The 26,423-nt window shown below is 43.0% G+C and overlaps 1 protein-coding gene across 2 annotated transcripts in view; it reads left to right on the top strand.

Annotated features, from left to right (window-relative positions):
• Positions 1–26,423, top strand: part of KIF13B (kinesin family member 13B) — a 193,901-nt gene that overhangs the window by 148,860 nt on the left and 18,618 nt on the right. For both annotated transcript variants that reach the window (XM_015145099.3, XM_015145098.3), the window contains exons 33-37: positions 419–571; positions 978–1,055; positions 2,301–2,354; positions 13,342–13,450; positions 19,606–19,739. In XM_015145099.3, coding sequence (XP_015000585.3) covers positions 419–571; positions 978–1,055; positions 2,301–2,354; positions 13,342–13,450; positions 19,606–19,739 — 528 coding nt within the window. The remainder of the gene's footprint in view (positions 1–418; positions 572–977; positions 1,056–2,300; positions 2,355–13,341; positions 13,451–19,605; positions 19,740–26,423) is intronic.

The following is a 26,423-nucleotide window of genomic DNA, read 5'->3' as shown; positions in this document are numbered from 1 at the left end:
TGTAGCAGTCACCCCAGTCCCTCTTCCCTTTCTCTGTCCCTCAGGAGTTCCAGGTCGGGGGGTAATGTTCCTGAAATATTGTTTTTATGGTGGTTACATTTCTGGCTAGTCGACAAAATCCTTTCTAACCAGTCATGGGTTTTTTGCAGTGGGAATGTAGTAGAGAACAGTTTTGTTGAGAATGCGCTGTGTTTCAGCTGTGCTGTGTTTAACTTAACCGGCCTTTCAAGTGGACTTAGCCACCTGATCACTTTTTCATTATTTCCTTGGAAAAATGCATTGGCCTTCCAAAGCTGACTTTAAAATGGAGCTTTGGAATACGTTCTGTGTGTGTGTGCATGTGTGTGTATGTGTGTGTGCACGCGTGTATGTGTGTAAATCAAGAAGCTTTTATAATGTGCAACTTTCTACTCCTCAGGATGCCCAGGGAGTGGAGGAACGGGAAGCATTAGCAAGAATGGCAGCCAATGTTGAAAATCCAGCTTCTGCTGACTCGGAGGCTTATATTGAAAAGTACCTCAGGAGCGTGCTGGCTGTAGAAAACCTCCTGACTTTAGATCGTCTGCGCCAGGTTAGCCAACCGCGTGGATAGGGCAGGCAGCAGAGGCCCTGATGCAGGCTGAGTCTGTGTTGGACTCTGTAATTCACAGTGTTGTTGCACCTAACATTTGAAGAGTTCACTCTTACGAACTTTGAATAATCCAGAGTGATTATAATTGGATCATTCTGTCTTATGAAGTAACAGCCTTTATTTAATTTAAAAAAACTGTTTATGGGTACATAGTAGATGTATGTATTTATGGAGCACATGTACTGTTTTGATACAGGCATGCAGTACGTAATAATCACATAACAGCATTGTTTAAATAGCTAGGGATGTCTGTATAGATGGGGGATGCAAGTCTGCTGTACATGGTGTTGCTTTTGCAGTGTGTCTCTTACATGTCTTTTTCCTCTGTATGTTTTCTGATTCGCAGGAAGTTGCAGTGAAGGAACAGTTAACAGGAAAAGGGAAGTTGAGCAGGAGGAGTATCAGTTCTCCAAATGTGAACAGAGTGAGTGTGTGGAACCAAGCTCTGTGCTGTGCCTGGGACTTCTCTCCTCTCCTCTTTTCTTGGGTAACTCTTTTCCACCTGTCAAACCCCATCTCTGAAACCCTTCCCTTGCCAGGACTGATGTCAGGTCCCCTGGTCTCTACCCCATTGGGTCTGTGCACCTCTGCCCCATTCCTGTTAATATTGTAGGGGAAGTAGCAGTTAAGTACCTTTCAGTTGTTTCTTATCTTCCCATCACCACTGCCTAGCATAGACTGAGGTGTTCAGTGAATGTTTGTTGAACTAAACCAGAACTAGCCAAGGGCCCATTGCAAACCAATGCCATTTTCTTGGATCAGATTATTTTTAAGTTGAGGAGGAGTCTGGACTAGGTTCAGAAACCAGTTGTTCACAAGACAGCCAGGGTGGTGTCCATGTGTCAGATACATGGGGTTGTTTCATAACAATGGCTTCAGTTTATTGTTTTTAAAAACCTAGATATAATTTATGTGCATATTGAACGTGGGAATAATCCTTCACAAAGAAATAGGCTCTTGGCCCCTTGATTTATTACTCTTTTCCTCATTTTTGATGAAGATGTGGATATGAAAAATGACACTTTCATCCTAACTTCACACAGAGAGAAGTTACAGCACAAGCGCTGTGAGAAAGGGCAGCTGACATTGGCCTTAGCGTCTGAGAGAGAAGGGAGAGCGATAGGAGGAGTTTCACACTGGACGCCACCAACCATCTCAGATATTTAGGAAGATCACTTTAACTCAAGGCAGATAACGTCTCATTTCTCCAGAAAATGATATATTAAAATACACTGATATATGCAGAGATTCAGTATTTGGGATCTGATAATTTAAATAGTTTGTGAGTTTATTTACAGTTGCTACAAATACCCAGAGAAAGGAATCATAAGCTCAGGCCATGGTAAGACAACCAGTAACCTGGTATCTTTCACACAGAAGGGCTCACCCAACAGGACAGCTCTTGTTCAGGTCCAGCCGGTTGTGACCTCAGTGTGAACTGAATATCCAGATCTTACAGAAACCTCTCATCTGAAAATTGTTCATAACCAATTCAATGTTGGTAATGTCCCAAAGACCACTAGTGTGCAGCCTTCGTCTTGACAACCTCTCTGCTGCCACCCAAATTTTTGACGTTTGGTTGACTGGGTTGGCAAAGGCTGGCATTGCCTAAACCACATTTTTATGCTCTGATGCATAAAGAACTAACCCTCCTTTCTTTCTTCTTCAGTTGTCTGGAAGCCGACAAGATCTCATTCCATCATACAGTCTAGGCAACAACAAGGTAGGTGTTTGTAACTATTTCTATCAGTGTTTTAAGGCCCATTTCCCATTCGGCTTTCATCTTCTCAAATCTCAGGTTATTTTTGCAAACCAGAATTTCCCCTACTCATCTGTATTATGTGAAACTTACTGGAAAGTATTTTAGAGTTCATTTCTTTTAACCTGCCAATTAAAATAAGGTTTACTAGACTCTACTGGGGTTGAAAAACAATTTTCCTCTAAAGCTTGCTTCTGTCTAAATTATCTTCCTATTTCTGTCAGAAAAGAAACTTTAAATTAGATTTTTTTTTTTGGAGACAGAGTTTCACTCTTGTCACCCAGGCTGGAGTGCAATGGCGCCATCTCGGCTCACTATAACCTCCGCCTCCCAGGTTCAAGTGATTCTCCTGCTTCAGCCTGCCGAGTAGTACCTGGGATTACAGGCACATGCCGCCACACCCGGCTAATTTTTGTGTTTTTAGTAGAGATGGGACTTCGCCATGTGAACTCCTGATGGCAAGTGATCCACCCGCCTCAGCCTCCCAAAGTGCTGGGATTACAGGCGTGAGCCGCTGTGCCCTGCTGAAATCAGAGTTTTATGGTGAAGTACTGATGTATAATGATAGAAAATGTTTGAGGAATAAGAAAATTATATCTAAAAGTTAACATTATTTGTGAGAAGAAAGAAAAACAAGGGAACGGAAATTTTGTTCACTGGAATTTATTTACTTGTAATAGAGCCTTCCCTGTTTAACAGAGTTTGAAGCATGGAGAACTCATTCTTATTTTTAAAAAAGGTTAGCGCTCCTTGAAACCATCTTATTTGGGCACCACACATCATAGTTTGTGCCTGTCGCTTTTGCGGGGTCTGGGTAGATGTTGGTGCTGCCATCTGTGTGCAGCATGCTCCAGGTTGATTTGCGGCCCTGGAGGAGGTCAGTAGCGGCTGTGGTCTTATGAGATGGTCTCATGTGAGGGACTTGTTTTCAGATCTCACTCAAATCAGAGTGAGAGAGACAGACTGAAGATTGGCTGCTTCATGATAATTCTTAGCTGTGTGGGGTTCATTATGCTATTCCTATTGTTAATTATTCTACACTCTGCTTTTGTGTATGTTTGACATTTTCCTTATAAAAATTTAAGAACAATGAAGATGAAGTTGATTCATTAGACTGTTTATTTGTTTATTTGCATATTTATTTATTTATTATTATTTTTTGAGACAGAGTTTCGCTCTTGTTGCCCAGGCTAGAGTGCAGTGGCACCATCTCAGCTCACTGCCGCTTCTGTCTCTCACGTTCAAGTGATTCTCTTGCCTCAGCCTCCCCAGTAGCTGTGATTGCAGGCACTCGCCACCACGCCCTGCTAATTTTTGTATTTTTAGTAGAGACGGGATTTCACCATGTTGGCCAGCCTGGTCTCGAACTCCTGACCTCAAGTGATCTGCCTGCCTTGGCCTCCCAAAGTGCTGGGATTACAGACGTGAGCCACTGCTCCCGGCTCTAGACTCTTTTAAGATCTAGATTATGAGTAGTTTGCCTACACTATGATACATGTATGTGTTTATAGACATACAAATTGCTGTCCAGCTCACCCATTCGCTGAAGCCCTGCATGGACATGGTTTCTGTAAGGGTGCTGAAGTTTGAATGCTTGCTTGTTCTCTGCCAGTGATAGGTTCGATTAGCTGTAGTTTAGCATCAGTCGTGATTACCTGAGGAGAGCAGAGTTTTTGAAAATTGGTTGTACGTGATTTTTTAATGTAAGTAAAATATCTTAAGGAAAATATAAGAAAAATACGACTTTCTGTGTTTTTTTGGGAAATGCATCTAACTCAAATCTCCAGTTATAAGTTCCTTAAAAGAAGTGGCCAAAATTCTTCTGTTTTTCTTCTGTTAAGAAAACTCTGGCCAGACCTGTAATCCCAGCACTTTGGGAGGTCGAGGCCAGTGGATCACCTGAGGTCAGGAGTTTGAGACCAGCTTTACCAACATGGTGAAACCCCATCTCTACTAAAAATACAAAAATTAGCTGGGCTTGGTACCAGATGCCTGTAATCCCAGCTACTCGGAAGGCTGAGGCAGGAGAATTGCTTGAACCGGGAGGCAGAGGTTGCAGTGAGCCAAGATTGTGCCACTGCACTCCAGCCTGGATAACAGAGCAAGACTCCGTCTCAAAAAAAAAAAAAAAAAAAACAACCAAAAAAACAAAAAAAACTCTGCCCAGTTTCTTTATTTTAAATGGATACAATAACAGAACATAATAGAATCTACTTCAAAGAAAAGTACCGTCCCTCATGTACACCAGAAAAATAGAACAAAGGAGCAGAGACGCTATTAGAACTGAGCCAGGGCACGGCAGAGGGCGTGGACCCCCCACTGGCTTCACACACGACTCACAGGAGGCTGCAGGGCGGAGGCCATTCTTAAGCCTTTCCCTGAAGGATGACGCTGAGGTCCACACAGGCAGGGAAGGAGCTGAAGGAACACTGTGAACAGAAGGATCTGTATGAAGGAAGGCTTGGGGATGAACCAGCTTGCTGTGTTCTTGACAGTACACGTGGTGGGGGTCAAGCACAGGGCGTATGGGCTGGGCACGGTGGCTCATGCTTGTAATCTCAGTGGTTTGGGAGGCCAGGGTGGGAGGATGGCTTGAGCCCAGCCGTTTGAGACCAGCCTGGGAAACATAGGGAGTCCCCTTCTCTGCAAAAAAGTTTAAAAAATTAGGCATGATGGCTTACACCTGTAATCCCAGCCACTCGAGGCTGAGGCGGGGGAGGATCATGGGAGCCTGGGAGTTTGAGGCCACAGTGAACTATGATCACAACATTGCACTCCAGCCTGGGTAACAGAGAACCTGTCTTAAAAAAAAAAAAAAAAAGAGGGAGTCTGTGGGCAGAATCCAGAGACATGGGGCCTTATTTTTGGCATCCTGACGTCATGGCCCAACGAATGGCAGAGGAGTTGGACACCATGGAAGGAATTGAAAACAGAGCAGTAACATGGCCACATGTGAATTAGAAAGTTTGTTTTAATGGTCCAGCTGAGTCCCACCCTGTCCCTGGCTGTGGTGTGTAATTTTGCATTAGGAAACTATATGGTATAAATGTATACAGTTATCAGTGCAAACGTGGGGGAAAATGGTTTTGAGTCGGAGGGTGGAGGGACTGGTTAGGGGAGAAGTAGCTAGAGAGAGGAGGAGAGACACAGATGGGTTGGAGAGGGGGACTCTAGAATCCTGCAGAGGCCAGGTATGTGAGGGGCTGGAGTGAGGGGACTTGGGTGACATTGGGTTTTGGACGGCAGTATATAGGTCCGAGAGATGAACTATAGGGCAGGCTTGGGGAAGAAATGATTCAGTTCCATTTTTGAGGGTCTCATGTGTCTGAGTTGAAGTCAGGTTCGGGAGCCCGAGGGGATAGTGGGGACAGTGAGGGGCTGGGTTGGCTAGGGAGCACCAAGGCGGGGTGATGCTTAGGGTCACGGTGCTAAGGTGGTGGCACCAGGGAGGAAGGCAGGACCAAGGGAGTCTCAGCAGTCCAGGGGAGGAGTGTTTTAGGAAGGACTCCATCCAGATGCTTCAGAGACAGCATGGGGTGAGGATGGAGGAGACCATTTCAGGTGCGACACTGCAGCACTCATTGTGTGCCTGTGCAAGGTGCCTTCTGTGCTGAGGGCTGAGGGTTAGCAGGACAAATCGTATTAGGCAAGTAACTATAATGTTACACAGTTGTGTTAATGCTTCTGGACCTTCCTACTTCCGGTTTTTGGTTCCTTGGGGTGCCTAGGTAACTTAGTGAAGATGAAGAAAGCCTGGGTTCTGGCTGCTCGGCTGCCCCTCCTGTGGCAGTGCCAGCGCAGGCATAAGGACGCATCTCTCCGCACTGTTTCATGTACATCTCAAGCCCTGGTCATAGTGCTCTCAAGGTCGTGCGCCTTTGTTCAAGGACGGCAGTGGTTTGCGGTCCTCCTCAGATTTTGGCCTCTCTGGCTGTCCCCAACCGTGGCAGTCCCATCCTCTGAGAAATGGTGAAGTATGTCAGGAGAGACAGAGACGCCAGCCTGCCAGTCCTAGCTTTGCTTCCAGTTCAGCCGTGGAGGCTTTTGGCACCCACAAGCCTGGAAGGTTGCCATGGATACCAGGGCCTCAGCATCATGGGGCTCACCACGTGTCAGCTCAGCCAGTTAGGTGAATGTCCGCGTGTCAGAATTGGAGAATTGTTTCTCCACAGGGCGAAGTGAAGCAGAAATGTTCTTTAACAGAGTTGTATGGATCGACCTTAACAGATGAGCAAGTTCAGGTGATAGAGGAGAAAAAGACTAGCCCAAAGGGCTTTGGTTCCAGATCCCCTTGTAAGGGGTGCAGAACAGCTTCCCCATTTTCAGTGGAAGGGACTCACAGTGGTCTTACCTAAAATAGAGCATCCTGAAATAACATTAGGGAAAATAAAAATGTTTTAAATTGTATTTTCTTAAGAAACACCCCTCTACCCCCATAGCAGCAGGGAACAAGAGACTCTCCCTGTGGCCTTTTAAATGAAACAAGGAAAAACATCTTTAAATATTGTGTGGCATTGCCTTAAAATCAAAGTGCTATGGGCCACCTGTGGCAGCACTTCTCAGGAGGGAGTAGTGTTTAAACACACAGAATGCTCAGGATCCTACAACTCCTTAACGCGGCAGTGCTTACACAGGTAGTATGTACAAGGGCATTGGTGGCAACATTGTTACACACACAAATGGACACTATGCAGCTGTAAAAATGACCAGAAACCCTTTCAAGTATATGAAAAGATTGCCAGGATATATTTAGTGATTAAAAACGAAGTGCGGAACAATATACCACTGTCTATAATGGGAGGGTTGCTTATAGATTTGCCTGCATGTAAATGAGAAGCTGTAAGGATTCATCGTTCCTTTACCTGCCTGGGGATGGGGATGGGAGGTTGCAGTGGGTCAGCAAGTCAGGGTAGAGGTCGGAGGAGACATCTCGCTGTGTACCTTTTTATATTACTTGGCTTTTGGACCACGTGAAGAGATGATCTTAAAGTCTTATTTTCCAACATTTTAACTTGTTGGAAGTTTTTGTTCTTCTGTAGTTAGTGTTTTGAGGAGGTCTCCAGTTGCTTTTTCCTTAATAGCCTGCATACAAAATCCCAAAGGAGAGATACTGAAAACATTGTTGTATTGGAAATCTCAGACTCGTGGTTTTTTTTGTTTGTTTTTTCTTTTGGGGACTTCTGCGTTCCTCAGTTTTCAGAGCTCCAGGGAGAGATAACTGATTCATTAGGCTTTTCTCCTGAGTGGGATACAAGCACTATCCTACTCTCTAAAACTTACCATGCTTGCTTTTCCCTCCAGCTTATGACTGCTTTTTTAACTGTAGTTTTTAGAAGATGACTACATTCTACACTGTACTAACCCTCACCCCCCTCCCCCTTTTTTTTTTTGAGACAGAGTCTCGCTCTGTCGCCCAGGCTGGAGTGCAGTGGCTTGCACTCCAGCTCACTGCAAGTTCCACCTCCTGGGTTCATGCCATTCTCCTGCTTCAGCCTCCTGAGTAGCTGGGACTATTAGCCTGCCACCATGCCTGGCTAATTTTTTGCATTTTTTAATGGAGACAGGGTTTCACCGTGTTAGCCAGGATGGTTTTGATCTCCTAACCTTGTGATCCACTAACCCTCACCCTTTTGTAAAAATACCTATGGCAGTATGTCTGTCTGTCGGTACAACCAGTACAAGTGATGCCTTGCAAATGTTCCCTGTTACCTGGGTCCAAGGCTGTTTATAAAAGTATTTATCTGTCAAAAAAGACCGGGAATTAAGGCATCCTACTGGATTTAGAAGGTCTTGGAATGTGAGGAGTTGGAGTTAATTCGTATTAAAATAAATAATAAACTTTTGGAGACCTGGAAGCTTGGGTGAGGGTGAGTGGGGAGCAAACCATGGTGAAGGTGCTCTAGGTGACCTTTTCACACCAGAATTGTGCCCAGTGGGACCATCTTGGTTTCTTTGCATGAAAATGTTGAATGTACAGGAGAGTTGAGTCAGAAATGTAATTTTAAGCTGGACTTGATGATGCTGAGAATGCTAGAAAATACATTTTGAAATCATTGACAATTATAATGACATTAGTTATGTCTGCTTTGCAGACATTTTTGGGGTCCCTTCCATTAATCCATACGTTCATCTCTCTGATGCTAATTACAAATCAGAACTGTAGATTGTAGGGTCTGTCATGCTGTGTATTCTGTATCACATCACACGGGAGCAGTCAGGTCAGGTTAGTTGGAATAATGTTAGAAGCAGAGAGAGGCCACCGGGAGGTTCTGGTGAGGGTCTCTTAGTTTTCAGTTAATGTTGTAGCAAAGATTTCTCAATTGGGTACATGAGAGACATTGTGAAGTGGGCAGGGAGGCACATGCCTCTCTGTGTGATAGGATTAGGGGTATGGGAGGCGAGAGGGAAGTGGTTAGGTTCTAAAGACAAACTCACAGTTTGGCCTAATAATACTTGGAGTAAGGCCAGCCTGCTTTCCATTCCTCTATTTGTCGATGCCCCTACATGTGAAAAGTGGAATTGTTTTGCTGAACTTCACCAAGATTGAGTTGATGAACTAATTAATTAAAAAAAAATAGTTTGGTTAACTATTCCAAATGCAAAATTCACCATAGGGCCTAAAATAAATCACTCTTGGGATAAGTCTTTCAATTAAAAATATAAAATACGATCCCTGATTGAAGTAGTGTTGCTATTTATTGCTATTGGGTGTTTCGTCATTATTGTACAGATATTTCCTGTAGGTATAATGAAACCTTAGCAGGGTTTTTATGAGTGTCTGCCAAGACCGGCTGAAGTTGAGGTGCAGGGTGAATTTCGGCGTGTCGCTTCCCCCCCGGAGTCAGCTATGCATTGAGGTCTTCTGCAGTGCGACAAATGCTTTCGACAAAACCATTTTTATTTCCAGAGTTATTTTAGGAGAAATTTTATTTTTAATAAGCCAGTAAGGTTGTATGATTGTCGTCTTTTGATTGGAGTTTTTGAGGAAATGAAGATTAGTCAATAGCGTGAACAAATATCCAGTTAGCAGAATTGAATTTTGTGTTGGCTCCATCGCCTCCCTGAAAGCCGTGACGGTTTCATGCAGCCCTGGGAGGAGCTGCCAAGCATGAGTCACTCCTCTTCCAGCTGCAGTGGAAGCTGCCTTTGGACCCGAAATGTCACTGGCACTTCTCGTTATTTACCTTTTTGTCACTTTCCTGATCAAAACCAGACTCATTTCCAGAAAACCCAAATAATTTGTATCTGGCAGAGGAGCAGGAGTGGGAAAACTGCAGGGGTGCCTGGGGACCAAGTCAGGCCCTCCCCCGGTGCCTCCTGTGTTTTTACCTCGTCAACTTTGCCCCTGAGCATGGTGCTGCCTACCAGTGACTTCAGTATCGACTGGGATTTTCTCTCTTTGAGTCTGCCTGCGAGGACAAATGCGCCCTAATGGCAGTAAAGCTGGGTAAGGATCCAAAACGAAGCCAGCTTCCCTCTTGTGTAACTGTATCATGGCTGATTCTGAAGTGTGGTAGACATGCAGGGTGTTGGAGACAGATGAGAGATGTATCTTTTTCGAGTTCAGGTGGAGGGGTGTAGATCACTGGAGGAGAGGTAAAACAAGGATATCATACTCTTTCAGTTTTACATCTGAGCTATTGAGAGAGCCAGAAGTTCCAGCATCCTGAGAAGTCCTTTTAGTCCATGGTCCTGGGTTCATCTCCCTGTGAGGTACATTGAACTGGGTTGCTTCATTTTTCTTTTTTTTTTTTTTATCTGCCCCAACATTTCAGTAAAGGGAGCGTAACTCTAGGACAGCCAAGCATATACAATGTATTGGGAAGATAGTCGTTACGTTGTCCTTGGGGAACAGTGTGCGTAGCCGTAGCCGGACCCTGAACCACAGGTTTTACCTCTGTCAAGAGGATGGAGGTGTAGTGCAGGAGAAAAATCGAGTGAGTAATTCCAGTGGAGCGTTTCCGCAGAGATACGTAGGCATCAGCTGGAGGAGGAAAGCGAGTGGTATCCAGTTTAGCATCTGCATTGGTTGCTCCCTCTGAAGCAGAGCCTTTTCCATCCCAGTGCAATTTGAGGTCCCTGTCTCAGAACAGTGGGATCAGAATAGGTGGCTGGGGGGAAGCATGTGAGGTTCCTCAAGGTTAAGATGACTGTTCAGGTAGAGGGCAGAGTGAGCCGTGTCTCTGTTTGTCGCACTCCACAGGGCTGGCAGGATCTACGCCTTGTGTCGCTTTCAGTGTTCTCACTTGCAGTATTTGAGTAAATGAGATGGAGTTACTGCTCTGTTCTGATTGGGTGGTGCCTGCTGGGAAGAACTGCCCCTGAAGCCGTCAGGGTCTGGGTGTGCCTTGGGGAAGAGGTGGCACCTCCATGATTTGTTGTTGGCCCAATTCTACGTCAAGCAGCCCAGGTGCCGACTCCAGATCACCGGCTTAGTTTTCCGTAGGGACAGACTGCAGCCATATCAGCTGCCAAACAAAGAAAATCTAAAATATGAAAATAAATACTCTCAAGTAAGCTGTCTTCAGAACAGCCATGTGTGAGCTCGCCACTGTACACAAAGCAGGTGGCTTTTCTTCCTCTGAGAAACTCCACAGAGGGCTGACCTCTGTTCAGTCACCTAATGGTGATATCCCGGGGTACACAAGGCCACAGCTTCCCAGACAGATCATGAAATGTGAATGCAAAAATTAACAAAACATTAAAGTATGTAAATCAGCGTGTGATTCATGGGGATGCCAGCGCTCCTCTGGTCAAGTATCTCAAAGCTCACAGTCTCACTGATCACATGTTCCTGTCTCTCTTGTTCTCCTTGCTTCCTAATCAATCCTGACCATCACACCAATTTAAAAAATGATACCAAGTGCTGAGAGAGTTCCTAGGGAAAAGTGGCATTCTCTGAGGTACACAGGATCCAGATCACTTAGGGCTTATTGATTTTTATGATCAGTACTTAGGTTGCTACTAAAAGCAGATGAGTTTCCAATACATTTCTGAAACCTAAGAGGCCCTTCCTCCACAATCCATCTTCAAGAGCAGCGAGAACTCACTGTCCCCATCCTGCTGTTCAGGGCAATTAGTAAAGAAAACTTGCCAGGCCCGGTGGCTCACGCCTGTAATCTCAGCACTTTGGGAGGCCGAGGTGGGCGGATCACCTGAGGTCAGGACCAGCCTGACCAACATGGAGAAACCCCCCCATCTCTACTGAAAATACAAAATTAGCCGGGCATGGTGGCGCATGCCTGTAATCCCAACTACTCAGGAGGCTGAAGCCGGAGAATCGCTTGAACCCGGGAGGCGGAGGTTGCCGTGAGCAGAGATCGCGCAGCTGCTCTCCAGCCTGATCGACAAGAACGAAACTCAGTCTCAAACAAACAAACAAACAAACAAAAATCCTTGAGTTAATCGTTAGGGTTATTCATCTGTGCAGCGCTAGCTCAAACTCATATTCACGTGTTTATTAAACTCCAGTGGTAAAGAAGTCAGTGGTTATCAGGGGATCAAAGGGAACTTAAAGCATTTAAAAGATTTGGTCTCATCTCTTACCAGTTTTAGTAGAAGCAAGCAACGTTTGGGGTTTATATCTTCCCTAGATAGGGCTGAAGTTAAAAGTGCTTTGATGGTATCACTATTTTTATGGCTCAACATGAATTTTGGAATGTTTTGTTTTTGTTTTTGTTTTTGTTTTTTTGAGACGGAGTCTCGCCCTATTGCCCAGGCTGGAGTGCAGGGGCGCAATCTCTGCTCACTGCAAACTCCGCCTCCCAGGTTCCCGCCATTCTCCTGCCTCAGCCTCCTATAGGTGCCCACCACCACGCCCAGCTAATTTTTTGTATTTTTAGTAGAGACGGGGTTTCACCGTGTTAGCCAGGATGGTCTCGATCTCCTGACCTCGTGATCCGCCTGCCTCGGCCTCCCAAAGTGCTGGGATTATAGGCCTGAGCCACCACGCCCAGCCTGGAATGGTCTTTTAATCCATCAGCTGATGAAATGTCTTTAATGGGTATTTACAAATAAGTTGAGAGTACAATAAAATTTGATAATTCAGAGACTTCCATCATTGAGAATTTGTAATTATTTGACTTGGGCTTGACTGTAATATATCTTTAATATCTATTTAAAATGAGAGGTTTGGTAATATTTACTGTTACGCACTGTATGTGAGTGAGTGGAAACACAGTCTGGGAGTAGAGAGAAGAGGCACCCTCTGACTACAGAGTTGTTCGTGGGTTTCTGTGGAGAACTGAGTGAAAAAGGGCATCTTGAGGCAAAAGAGCAGAAGTTGTCTCAAAGCAGAACCGAAGGGAGAATTGCGGAAGGAATATGTCTGTATTCTGTGGGAGGCAACAGGATGCACAGAGTAGAAAACATGTTAGGACAGAGCTTAATGGGAGACTGTAAACTGCAGTATGGAGGGGCTGTCCAAATGTGTGTGTGGGGGCATTGTTGTTGTTGTTGGAGAAATTAATAAAATAAGCAGGATGACAAGGAGAAAAGTGCTGGTCAGGCATGGTGGCTCACACCTGTAATCACAGCACTTTGGGAGACCAAGGCAGGAGGAATGCTTGAAGCTGGGAGTTTGAGACTAGTATGGGCAACATAGTGACATCCCATCTCTACAAAAGTAGTAAAAAGATTAGCCTCCTGTGGTGGCATGTACCTGTAGTCCCCACTACTCTGGAGACTGAGGCGGGAGGGTTGCTTGAGTCTAAGCGTTGGAGGTTACATGCGCTATGATGGCACACCCATGCACTCCAGCCTGGGTGACAGAGAGAAACTTGCCTCTTAAAATAGAAAAAAAAAAAAAAAAAAAAAAGTGCTTCTGTAATCAAGCTTATATTCAAAGGAGCTTTAGTAATATGTAACAGTTTTTTTCTTGAGTATCTGTACTTTTTTTTTATTTGGTTAATTGAATAACTTGAAACACAATTGCCAATTTTGTCTTTACTAGGGCCGGTGGGAAAGTCAGCAGGATGTATCCCAAACCACAGTTTCCAGAGGAATAGCTCCTGCTCCCGCGCGCTCTGTTTCTCCCCAAAATAATCATTCTCCAGATCCAGGTAAGTTATCTTTTCACTTGTCAATTACTGTCAGAAATCTGAGCATCTTTCAGAAAGTTTAAATTAGGATTTCTTGCCAGGCAGCCACTGTTCTACTAGATAATGTCCATCGAATTGTTTCATTTCTCCTCTTAACTGGTTGAGTTCCGTTGGCTCTGGAATGTTGGATTGATCTTGCATTGCCCTGATATATACCGCCTGATCATGGTGTGTTAGCCTGTGCATTGCTGGACTCTCTTTGCTCCTCTGTGTTAAGGACTTTTGTGTATGTGCTCTATAGTAAATATCTGTAATGTTGTATCTTCTCATCTTCATGTCTTTGTTAGGTTTTGTTACGATTGCATTGGTTTCATAAAATGACTTGGGAAATGTTTCTCTTTTTTTTTCTGGGAGAGTTTATGTAAGATTGGTATTACCTCTTCCTTAAATGTTTCATGGAATTCCTTAGTTACATGATCCAGGCCTGGAATCCTCTTTGTGGAGAGATTTTAAATTATGACTTGAGTTTCTTTTTTTTGAGACGGAGTCTTGCTCTGTCAACAGGCTGGAGTCCAGTGGTGTGATCTCGGCTCACTGCAACCTTCCCTTCCCAGGTTCAAGCGATTCTCCTGCCTCAGCCCCCCGAGTAGCTGGGATTACAGGCACCCGCCACCAAGCCTGGCTAATTTTTGTATTTTTAGTAGAGATGAGGTTTCACCATGTTGGCCAGGCTGGTCTCAAACTCCTGATCTCAGGTGATCTGTCTGCCTCAGCCTCCCAAAGTGCTGGGATTACAGGTGTGAGCCACCACGCCTGGCAAGTTTCTTTACTATGGGAATATCTAGATCTTTGTGTCTCCTTTTGAGTCACCTATCATAGGTTATATTTTTTTCAAGGAGTTTCTTAGTTTATCTAGATTATTAAGTTTATTTTCATAAACATCACTTTACTTTTTTTTTTTTTTTTTTTGAGACGGAGTCTCACTCTGTCGTCCAGGCTGGAGTGCAGTGGCATGATCTCGGCTCACTGCAACCTTCGCCTCCCGGGTTCAAGTGATTCTCCTGCTTCAACCTCCTGAGTAGCTGGGACTGCAAGCACGTGCCACCACGCCCAGCTAACTTTTTGTATTTTTAGTAGAGATGGGAGTTTCACCATGTTAGCCAGGATGGTCTCCATCTCTTGACCTTGTGATTCACCAGCCTTGGCCTCCCAAAGTGCTGGGACTACAGGCATGAGCCACTGTGCCTGGCTACTTTACCTTATTGCTTAAATACTTATAGGATCTCTTGTGATGTTCCTTCTTTTTATTCTGATACTGATAATTTTTATTTTCTGTTTTGAATACTTTTCTGACAGGTTTATCAGATATATTAATCTCAGAACCAGTTTTTGGCTTTGTTAATTTTTGTATTGCAATTGTATTTTTAAATTTTTCTCATTTTACGTATTTTGTTATGTTGTGCTTTCATTTTCATTCTATTCAGAGTGTTTTAAAATTTCTCTGATTGCTGCTTTGATCCGTGACTTATCAACTAGCATTAATTCTTTTTTATATTTGGGGGTAATCTGTATTCCAGATTGTGTTCTATCTTGGTTAATATTCTATGTGCACTGTTGTGTTTGGGGACATGGTGTTCTATGTATATCTAATTAGGTCACTGTGGTTTATCGCCTTGTTCAAATCCTCTGGATCTTTGCTGATTTGGTGGAGGCCTATTCTATCAATTCTTGAGAGGGCCTTAGATATCCAAATACGATTGTGAAAATTATTTGTATTTCCCTTTATAACAGTTTTTGCTTCATTCATTTAGAAACTCTGATAATTAGGTACACACACATTTAAGATTATTATATCTTCCTGATGGAGTGACCTTTCTGTCGTGAAATGTCCCTTTTATCTCTGGGAATACTCTTATCTTGAAATCTCTCTTACCTATCATTTATATATAACTGCATCAAATTTATTCACTGTTTGCACGATGTATCTTTTTCTCAGCTTTTAAAATTGTAGCCTGTATTTGTCTTTAAATCAAAAGTGATTGCCTTGTAGACAACGTCTGTTTGGGTCCAGTTATTTCCCCCTGCATCTCATCTCATAGTTCCTGCCCTTTAATTGCCATGCTTCACCCCTTCCAGTGCCTCCCATTCTGGTCCGCCATGTTATTATTGGTTTTCTCCTTGGCCATTCTTCTGTTTTTTGTTTCACTGTAACTCCTTATTTACCTTCTTTTGGGTTAATAAAAAACAATTCGTATCTCATTTATTTCCTCTTTTTGCTTTTTTGGACACCTGTATTTGTTTGCTAAATTCTTTGCTCAGAAACCCTACTTGGCATCCTTAACTTACCAAATCTGCTTAGAGTTCATATGATGTCTTCCCTCACCTCACAGTACAAGAACCATGCAACAGTGTAAGTCATTGACCTGTTCCTCTAGGCCCCTTATTTTGTACTGTTGTTTCATCTTTTACATATATAGGTGTTACAAACCTCTATGACGTTATTCTTTTTGCTTTAAAATAGCCACTTGTAGGCCGGGTGCAGTAGCTCACACCTGTAGCCCTAGCACTTTGGGAAGCCAAGGTATGGGTTAGTTGAGACCAGCCTGGGCAACAAGGCAAAACCCTGTCTCCACACAAAAATACAAAAATCTGCCGAGCGCGGTGGTACACACTTGTGGTCCCGCTACTCAGGAGGCAGAAGTGGGAGAATTACCTGAACCCGGGAGGTTGAGGCTGCAGTGAGTCACAACTGCATCACTGTACTCACACCTAGGCGACAGAGTGAGATCCTTTCTCAAAAAAAGCTCAGGCTGGGCGCAGTGGCTTATGCCTGTAATCCCACCACTTTGGGAGGCCATGGCAGGTGGATCACCTGAGGTCAGGAGTTCAAGACCAGCCTGGTCAACATTGTGAAACCCCTCTCTCTGCTAAAACACAAAAATTAGCCAGGCGTGGTGGCTGGTACCTGTAGTTCCAGCAGGCTGAGGCAGGAGACTCGCTTGAACCTGGGAGGTGGGCGGAGGTTGCAGTGAGCCAAGATCACGCCACTGCACTCCAGCCTGGGTGACAGAGTGAGACTCTGTCTTTAAAAAAAAAAAAAAAAGCTACTTGTCTTTTCAGAGAATACAGAAAAAATGGATAATCTTTTATTTATTTATTTATTTTTCAGATTATTTCTGACAGTATCCAATCCTTCCTGATGGTCTTATTTTAATCTGATTTTATTTCTTTCTAGCCTGAAGAAGTAGTTGGTTTTTTTGGGGGGGAGACGGAGTTTTGCTCGTTGCCCAGGCTGGAGTGCAGTGGCCCAATCTCAGCTCACCGCAACCACTGCCTCCTGGGTTCAAGCGATTCTCCTGCCTCAGCCTCCCGAGTAGCTGGGATTACAAGCACCTGCCACGACGCCGGGCTCATTTTTGTATTTTTAGTAGAGACAGGGTTTCTTCATGTTGGTCAGGCTGGTCTCCAACTCCTGACCTCAGGTGATCTACCCGCCTTGGCTTCCCAAAGTGCTGGGATTACAGGTGTGAGCCACTGCACCCAGCCTAGTATTTCTTAGAGTACAGTCCTGCTGGAGAAAAATGCTCTCCTTTTTTGAAAGTATCTTTATTTCACTGTTTTTTTTTGTTGTTAACAATATTTTCACTGGATAGAGAACTCTTGAGTTGGAGGTTTTTTTTTCAGCACTTCAATGACGTCTCCTCATCTCCAGCCCCTTCTTTTCTGCTGAGAATTCAGCCATCATTTGTCAGTTCCCACTCAGTGTGATATCTCTGTTTAGTTTGCCTGCTTTCAGAAGTTTCTCTTTATCTGTGGCAATTGTACCATGATTTGCTTAGGTATTGTTTTCTTAGTATTTAACTTGCTTATCAAGTTATTGGATCTGTCAGTTGATGTTTTTCAGCAATTATAAGAAATGTTTAGACATTATTCATTAAAACTTTTCCCCTAATCCTTTTGTCTCTTTCTACTCCTTCTGAGAATCTCATTACTCACAGGTTAGATTGTTTAATATTGTCCTACAGGTCACGGAGGCTCTATTCTTTTTTTTTTTTTTAATCTTTTAATTTTATTTTTTCTAGTTGGATAATTTTTTTTCTGTGATTTCCAGTAGTCTGTTAAGCATATCCAGGGAACTTTTTTCATTTCAGTCATTTTATTTTATTTTTTTTCGGTTCTAGAATTTCCATTTGCTGCTGCTTTTCTGGTTTTAATTTCTCTGCTAATATTCCCGGTCTGTGCACTTGTCAAGACTGTATTCTCCTTTGCATCATTGGACTTGGTTAAGAAAGCTGCCTTAAAGTCATTTTCTATTAAATCCAGTGTCTAGACATCTCATGGTCTATTTTTATTGACTCCTTTGTTGACTGTGGGTCATATTTAATAAGTTTTACCAAATGTATTTGTATATACCCATGTGATTCATACCCCAGTCAAAATGTAGGACATTGACATCACTCCAGGTAATTCCCACTCCCTGTGGGCAGCCAGTGTTCTGATGACTACTTCTCTAGATTACTTCTGCAGTTTCATAAATGGAGCCAATACGATGTATGCCCTTTCTGTGTCTGTCTCTTTGGCTTACCTTATATGTTAAATTCTTCCAGATTGTTGCTTGCATTAGTCATTTATTTTTTACTGGTGAGAAATACTTCACGACCATGCATTGTGTTTGTTGAAGAAACCAGGTTCTTGTACGGTAGACTGGTACGGTAGGCCAGGTTCTTGCACAGCAGACTCTGTTCATTCTTATTTTTTCCTGTTGCGTTCCCATGAGACTATTGAAACGCAATTCTATCCCCTGTTTTGCCTGTGAACTGGTAGTTAGGGCTAGATTCTTGATTCAATTCAGCTGATTTGAGAAGGATGCGTGTGGTAGGGTGGTTGGGTGTGGATGTGTGGTGGGGAGGTTGGAGACACATAATGTCTGATGGTCTCATTTAGTGATATGTGTGGCCTTTGATTCATTACTGGCTAGATTTTTACTTAATGAGGGATTATCATTACTCTAGAATGTTAATTTGATAAAGAACTCTAGATTATAATTTTTTTCCTCATCTTTGAAATAATTGTATCTTTTTGGATCTTTATTCATCTTAAACTTATTTTGTTTTCTGTCTCCCCTCTTTTATTTTTCTTATCCTTGTTTTTGCCTTGCTGTAAATAATTGGACTTTTCTAAACTGAGGTATGATGTATCTATCTCTTGGCTCGGTATAGCCATTCTTTGCTTTATTTTTCAGTGGTCGCCCTCATGATTACAATGTACATCCTTAACTTTTTGCAGTATGCTTACACTTAATATTCTACTGCTTTATGTAAAATGTAGAAACCTTACAGCTGTATCCATCCATTTACCAACTGAATTGCCAGTAAATTTGGAATCCTTTCAGGGTTAGTGTGGAGTAGAGATCTGTGGGGAGTTGTGTGCATCTGTTAAGGCAAATGTATTCCTTAAGATGACTTGCTTGTTCATTTCTAAATGTTATATGAATACAGCTTTTCATCACTTATGACTTGGGATTAGATTTTAGTATAAATTAATAGGGGGAAGAAATCTTAGTATATCATAAGTATGACCTGTTTATACCTCTGATCCCAGCCCTTGGAAATTAACAGCAGATAAGAACGTAAGTTGTTCAGGGCATCTCTCCCTGACTTGTAATAAATAACTCAAACATTACCATTCACCCTTTTCCCAAAAGGTCAGTTTCATCATCTTCCTTCAGTAAATAGTTATGAAACATTAGATTGAATAAGACATAGTCCCTGACTTCAAAGAGCTTAAAGTCTAGACAGAGAGCTATACATGTGTGTCATTGGCAGTGTGACTTAAAAATCAATCCCATTTTATTCTAGGGCAGAAGTGAATGCTTTTGCCAATTATTGACAGGATAGAGGTGAATTGCTGTTCTGATGCTGATAGGAACACTGAGCATTTTGGCACTAGAGCATTTTGGCAGCACCCCAGTTACTGCTATTTAATTTAAAAAGGGACATTACTATGTTTGAGGGAAATTACGGAAACTACAATAATACTGTGTTTTTCTAATATTTTTTAAGGATACCTTTGGTTTTTGTTAGATTTGCTGACAAGTGATGTCTGGCAAATGTACAGGAAAGAAGATGTCTATGTAATTGTATATGTTTTATCTTTTTCCCCTATAATATGGGCAGGACTAAGTAACCTCGCAGCATCCTACTTGAATCCCGTCAAATCCTTCGTGCCTCAGATGCCAAAGCTCCTCAAGTCTCTCTTTCCTGTCCGCGACGAGAAGAGGGGCAAGCGGCCATCTCCGCTCACACACCAGGTACAAAGCACCGAGAAAGCAGCTGTGAGCGTTTTTCTGATAAACCCGTGCTCTGTGTTGCACCAAATTGGCTGGAGGTGGAGGCGCAGCCTCGCGGGTGGGGGCTAAACCGGGTTTTTAAACCCAGGAACAGCTGTCAGTCATTTCTCCTCCACGCTCTTCAACGATAACAGAGCTGTTTAAACTTACAAACACACTCCCTCTTTTCTGCTTTTAAAAAGTGCCAAGGACACTGCTAATGTGATTTATGGTAATATTACTTAGAGCAACAGTAGTAAAATTTATGAAGTGCACTTAGTGTTGTTTGTGTATTGCCAAGTAGAAAATGTAATTCTATTTTTATTTCTTGATTTCATTTCTTTTTTCAAACAATTTTGTATGAGTGCCCTTCCCTCTCAACCTCTGTTTTCTCTACTATGGATAACCTGTTCTTTCATTGAAAAGTGATCACCTGTCTTACTTCGTTTTTCTTAAAACTCTTTACCCAGCCCTAGGGTAAGTGTTAGAGCAAATGCGAAAAGGTTTTCTAAACAATCAGGAAGCTGCTCTTATGCAATAGTGAATGGGAACCCCATTGGAAATGCAATTTCCAGCCTTATATAGGTGTTAACTCAGCAGAAAATGATAAATGAGGATTTATTTATACTCATTCAAAAACACATACAGGGCAAGTTCTGTTGTCCAAATAGGTCTTTTGACATCAGCTTCTCCACGTTCTTCTAAACATTCGAGTTGCAGAAATCCAAGTGAGTTGTCTGAGACTTAACTATTTAAAGAATTCTCTAAGTGTATGAATGCATATATTCAGGGGAGAAGGAATTAGTTTTTATCAGGCTGCCATGCAGATATGTAATTTTTAAAATTCTAGCTTTATATAAGCATATAAGTAAGCATACACAGTAGATGGAAAAATTAAAACCAAGATTTTGCAGCTGTTTAAATTGTATTTAGGCACATGGTGGGGCTTGAGAGTTAGTGAAATGAATCTATGACTGCAGGAGCTAAGTCCTGCGGGGACTGAGGTAGGCAGTGATTATTTTTCCTGGTGTTTTTTTTTCCTCAGAGATCCACCAGAACTGAACCAGTGGGTCATTATTGTGTGTGTTATTCAGTTCTAAACTTCTGCATCATTGTTTCACAAAGTGTGATTCATGAACTGTCAGATTTATCAAGGGAGCTGTTTTAAAAAACAGTTTCTTGGCCTGCCCTGGGAACCCATAGCTAACTTGGAGAGACCTTGTAATCTGCATTTATAAGCGCCTGTGGTGATTCTTATTTTTATTCAGAGAAGTCTGCTATCCAGTGTTGTTAGTTGCTGTTTGGTGAAGGCAGTCACGTAGGTTGGAGGAAATTGGAATCACGCTGGAAGTCACGGAGTCAGCCTGCCATCGTTACCATTCTCCTTTAAAGCTATTTTCAGTTTTGCTTGTGGCAAGTCATATCACCTGCTACCTGTAGAACTTACTTACTCTCTTATTGTGTTGGCAATGAGTGATTAGCTTTCTCTGGATGTGAGAGGAACAGTGTGTTAGAAACAAATGTAGTGATTGGAGACTAACTATAATTTATAATGCCCAGGTTAGAGGTTACCTTGAAATATATGGAAGATTTCTTAAGCAACTTTTATTCATTTACTCTAGTTGGTCATTTATTGTTTGAGCACATGTGAGCAAAGGTTTGGGAAAGCTGGCCTCATACATATATTTTGTATTTCATAAAAATATAAAATATATGGCTGAGTGCAGTGGCTCACACCTGTAACCTCAGCACTTTGGGAGGCCAAGGCAGGTGGCTCACCTGAGGTCAGGGGTTTGAGACCTGGCCAACATGGTGAAACCCTGTCTTTACTAAAAATACAAAAATTAGCCAGGCATACTCCTGTAGTCGCAGCAACACATTAGGCTGAGGCATGAGAATTGCTTGAACCCGGGAGGCAGAGGATACAGTGAGCCAAGATCGTGCCACCGCACTCCAGCCTGGGTGACAGAGTGAGACTCTGTCTCAAAATAAATAAAAATAAAAATAAAAATATATAAAGTATATAAATCTAAAACTGGTCTTGATGAAGATACCTGGTAATAGAGCCAGAACATTCCAGTTGGTTTGTGAGAACTCTGCTCCTTGGAAGGCATTTCCCTTTTCTCAGGGTCTCCAGGGAGCTCCCCCTTGTCCATGCCGCCTTGTCCTCATGGTGCAGACTTTGCGTCAACATAACACTGGAAACACTTCCATCTCCAGGCTTCAGTGCAACTTCCTTTCCCTGGCTTCCCTTCCCTCGGTCCTTGATCCTCTCCTGGGACTGTAGATTCCATCAAGTCTTTACATCCAGCGCCCAGAGCTACAACCAGGACGCTGTCTTTTATTTTTAAACCTGTTTCCTTCCATGCATAAATTTCATTCAGTTCCGTGGCTTTAGCTGTTTAAACAGAGTAGCCAGAGTGGTCTTTCACAGCCTTACAGTCGTCAGTAGCGTGACACCTTCCACTTCCTCCCACTGAAAGGAGTGAAATGTGAATTTCTCACTGTGGCTCACAGTGCACTGCAGGACCTGTCCCCGGTCTTGAATCTTCATTCTTCTTTATTTGCTCACCAGTACTAAGTCAGATAAGTCGCCTTTTTATAAAGCCTATGAGCACGCGAAGCACCTTCAGTCTGGAGAGCTCTGGTGCTGGCCCTCTCACCCTGCTCTTCCCAAAGGCCTCCCATGGAACAGTCAGGAAAGGCCACTCTGAGGAAGGACCTCTGAGTCTAGAGTGGGCTTTCTTGAACGGCCACACCAGAACAGCTTCCACCATGCACACAGGCACTACATTACCATTTCTTTCTTTCTTTCTTTTTTTTTTTTTTTTTGAGACGGAGTCTCGCTCTGTTGCCCAGGCTGGAGTGCAGTAGTGCAGTCTTGGCTCACTGTAACCTCCACTTCTCAGGTTCAAGGGATTCTCCTGCTTCTGCCTCCTGAGTAGCTGGGATTACAGGCACTCGCCCACCCCACCACGCTTGGCTAATTTTTGTATTTTTAGTAGAGATGGGGTTTCACCATGTTGGCCAGGCTGGTCTCAAACTCCTGACTTCAAATGATCTACCCGCCCCAGCCTCCCAAAGTGCTGGGACTACAGGTGTGAGCCACCGCACCCAGCCCATTTCTAACCTTTTTATCAGGAGTTATTGTTAGGTTTACATGTTTATCAATTATCCCTCTCCACAGTATTCCTTGAGGGCAGGACTTGTTGTGCCAAAATGGTGCCTGGTGCATAGAGGATGCAAAATGTCTATTGTTTGACATGTGAACAAATTATAATAATATTATTTTAGAGACAGGGTCTCGGTCTGTCGCCCAGTCTGGAGTGCAGTGGCACGATTATAGCTCACTGCAGCGTTGAACTCCTGGGCTCAAGGAATCCTCCAGCTTCAGTCTCCCAAGGAGCTAGGACTACAAGTACGCTCCACCACGCCCAGGTAACTTTTAAAAAATTTTTATTTTTAGAGACAGAGTCTCGCTGTGTTGCCCAGGTTGGTCTCGAACTCCTGGGCTCAGGTGATCCTCCCGCCTGGTATCCCACATGTCTGGGATTATAGGCATGAGCCACTGTGCCCAGACTGTAATATTAGACTGTGGGTCCCAAGTGTTACTCAGTGGTAGACAGGACTGTGTTTACAGCTTAGAGATGAAAGACGCACGACTGAGTGGGGATTAGAGGGATGAAGACATATTTAAGAACCTTCTTTCCTAGGTTGGTGGAAGTGCTAAAGAACATTTCCAAAGGAGAGAAAAATCTTAGCTTTTCATTATGGATTTAGTTGATCAGAGATGATCTTGGTTATCTCATTTTCACTGACCATCTCTACTAAAGCTCTGTGAGAAATAAATTAGAACTGTAGATGATAATGTCAAGAAAACTGTTTTTCTTACTTGGGTCACACTTCAGGGTACAACAAGTGAAGCATACTTGAAATATACTTTGAATATGCTTTATGCTTTCACTTGTACTCTGAAGTGTGTTTCATCTTTGAAAAAGGGCATTTTAGTGCCTGTGGAATTGCAAATAACAGGAAGAAGAAAAATGCCGTATTGGCTAGACTCCTTTAGTGTTCCTCATTTTTTAAAAATAGTAAGCTTTATTATTATAATGGAGTTCCATGCACTTGAAAATCAGATTCGATACCTACAATTTGAAGTTTGAGCTTCTAAAACAATCTCTACTCCCCCTCCTGGGGGTCCTACAGGAACGAGATCGTCATTTTTCCAACCAATCTTTGCCTCAGAGTTTGTTCTTACCAGGAAGTAAAGGGAGTGGGGAGGATTGTATATGTGAGCCAGGACTATATATGTGAGCCACCCTGCCCAACAAGACCCTATTTTTGAGGTGTTTAGATTAGCAGACATTCTTTAAGTAAGCATCTTTAATCCTTCATGGGCACTTGAGAAACTAATAACCATCATTTTGGATGAAGTGAGTATTATATCCTTTAAAATATATACTTATTTTTTTTGAGACGGAGTCTCGCTCTGTTGCCCGGGCTGGAGTACAATGGTGCGATCTCAGCTCACTGTAACCTCTGCCTCCCAGGTTCAAGCGATTCTCTTGCCTCAGCTTCCTGCGTAGCTGGGATTACAGGTGCCCGCCACCACGCCCAGCTAATTTTTGTATTTTTAGTAGAGATAGGGTTTTACCATGTTGGACAGGATGGTCTCAATCTCGTGATGTCGTGATCTGCCTGCCTTGGGCTCCCACAGTGTTGGGGTTACAGGCGTGAACCACCGTGCCCTGCCAAAATATATATGTATAATTTTCTTATATAAATATTTGAATAAGTTTTAACTATTATTATGTTGAAGTTTTTTAAATTTTTTTTATTTTTTGTGACAAGATCTCGCTCTGTTGCCCAGGTTGGAGTGCAGTGGAGTGATGATAGCTCTCTTAGGATCTTTGTTCTCTCAGACCTCCCCCGTCTTAACAGCTCTAGATGAGTCTCCCACATCTCATCTGAGACATGCTTTGTCATTCCACAGTTGTCTCGCCAGGGTCCTCCCTAAAGTGAGGAGTCCAGAAATGAGAGCGTTCCCCCTGGACTTGCAAATGGTGGAAGTGTTTCCTTCCTCATCTAAATGATCACGCTGCTGGCGCAGCCTGGGACCGCGCTTGGTGGGGCTTGTTTTTGAAAGGTGTTAGCTCATTGTGCTGTTGGTCAGGTAACATCACCAGGTTTTTTGTCTGTTGATACGCTTGTCACTGTACTACTACTCTTTTATTATATGGTGTAATTGATGTGTGAAAATAATGAGGAACTTCGGATTCATTCCTAGAATTTTTTATCTTTGATAGTGTTTTAACATTCCCAGGATATCAAGATCTTTCTGAGTAATTTTTTTTTAAATGCATATATTCTGGCCGTCCACATACTTCTAAAGCTGTAATCTCTCTGCATTTGAGAGTATTGGGATATTGAACATAATAAGGCCTATGGCAGAGCTCTATACCTGGAAGTAGACATCACTTGTCAAGCCAGAGTGACAGACCAACACATTTCAGTTCCATGTAGCCAGTACTACCTTCTCCACTCCACACTTCTCCCTCTTTCTACCAAAGAGTTTGTGGGAGACTGTGTTACATACATATATGGAAATAAAGTGGCACTGCGGCCAGGGCCTTCCTCTGTGTCACCAGCCACGCAAGCCTGAAGCAGGGTGGATGTTGATGGCGGTGGCTGGACTGCCCTGCGCACACACTGGTGTGGCTATGGCCCTGTGTGAGGCATCCAGTGCTGGACTTAGCCGCACCTTTAAAGAAATACACAAGTACCCGGAACCTTCCTCTCCAGTTTTGAGTCTTATGCTTCATTTTTATTTGCTAGTGCCTGTTAGTGCACCAGTTTCAATAGTCTGTGACCATTAAATGGTTGTGAAATAAGCAATATCAGATATTTAAATGTTTAGACAACATCAAGATAAAATCCAGAAAAATCCAGGTCCATTCATATGCCTAAAAGGAATCTGGATCAATAGTACAATATAGGAAGGGGGAAATAGTGATACTAATATGGCATAAAGACTTAGGACAGATAGTTAACATCGCTTAAGGGTGACAATGTGAAACAGCACAAAAACAAAACACCCCGAACGGTTTGGGGATCGGCATGGAAACCAAGCAGGTCATGTTTAATAACACACTTCCTGAAACCGTTTGTCTCCCGTTTCCCACCTGTCATGAAAGATACTGAAACTGCTTTTTAGTTTATTTTATTTGAGACAGATCTGAAACTCCTGGCCTCAAGTAATCCTCCTGCCTCAGTCACCCACATATGTTTTTATTCCAGTTTAGTTTGGAGACTTAAAACTTCTCTGAAACAGTTGCAATAATGCAGAAACTCACACTATCCTATCTAAACAAAGCCCCAGCCCCCAACCTGGGCTCTCTTTGATATTATTAGATGACACTTAGATTACTGTACTTGGTTCTGGATTTATTACTACTAGAAATGCAGTGACCAGTTGGAATTGTTTCAGAGAATAACATCAAAAATGATTTATGAGGAAGGATTAAAGGAGTTATTTATAGCTTCACCAAACAATGACTAAGAGAGCTGACTGTATAAGCATTCAAGGGATACCAGCACCGAGGAGGGAAGGATTGTTAGGGATGGTTTTGCTAAGGCAGTGGAGGGTCCTAGGGCCATAGTGATGAA

This window comes from Macaca mulatta, chromosome 8, assembly GCF_049350105.2.
Source record: "Macaca mulatta isolate MMU2019108-1 chromosome 8, T2T-MMU8v2.0, whole genome shotgun sequence".
Classification (NCBI taxonomy): domain Eukaryota; kingdom Metazoa; phylum Chordata; class Mammalia; order Primates; family Cercopithecidae; genus Macaca; species Macaca mulatta.
This window is presented reverse-complemented; position numbering and strand designations above follow the sequence as displayed.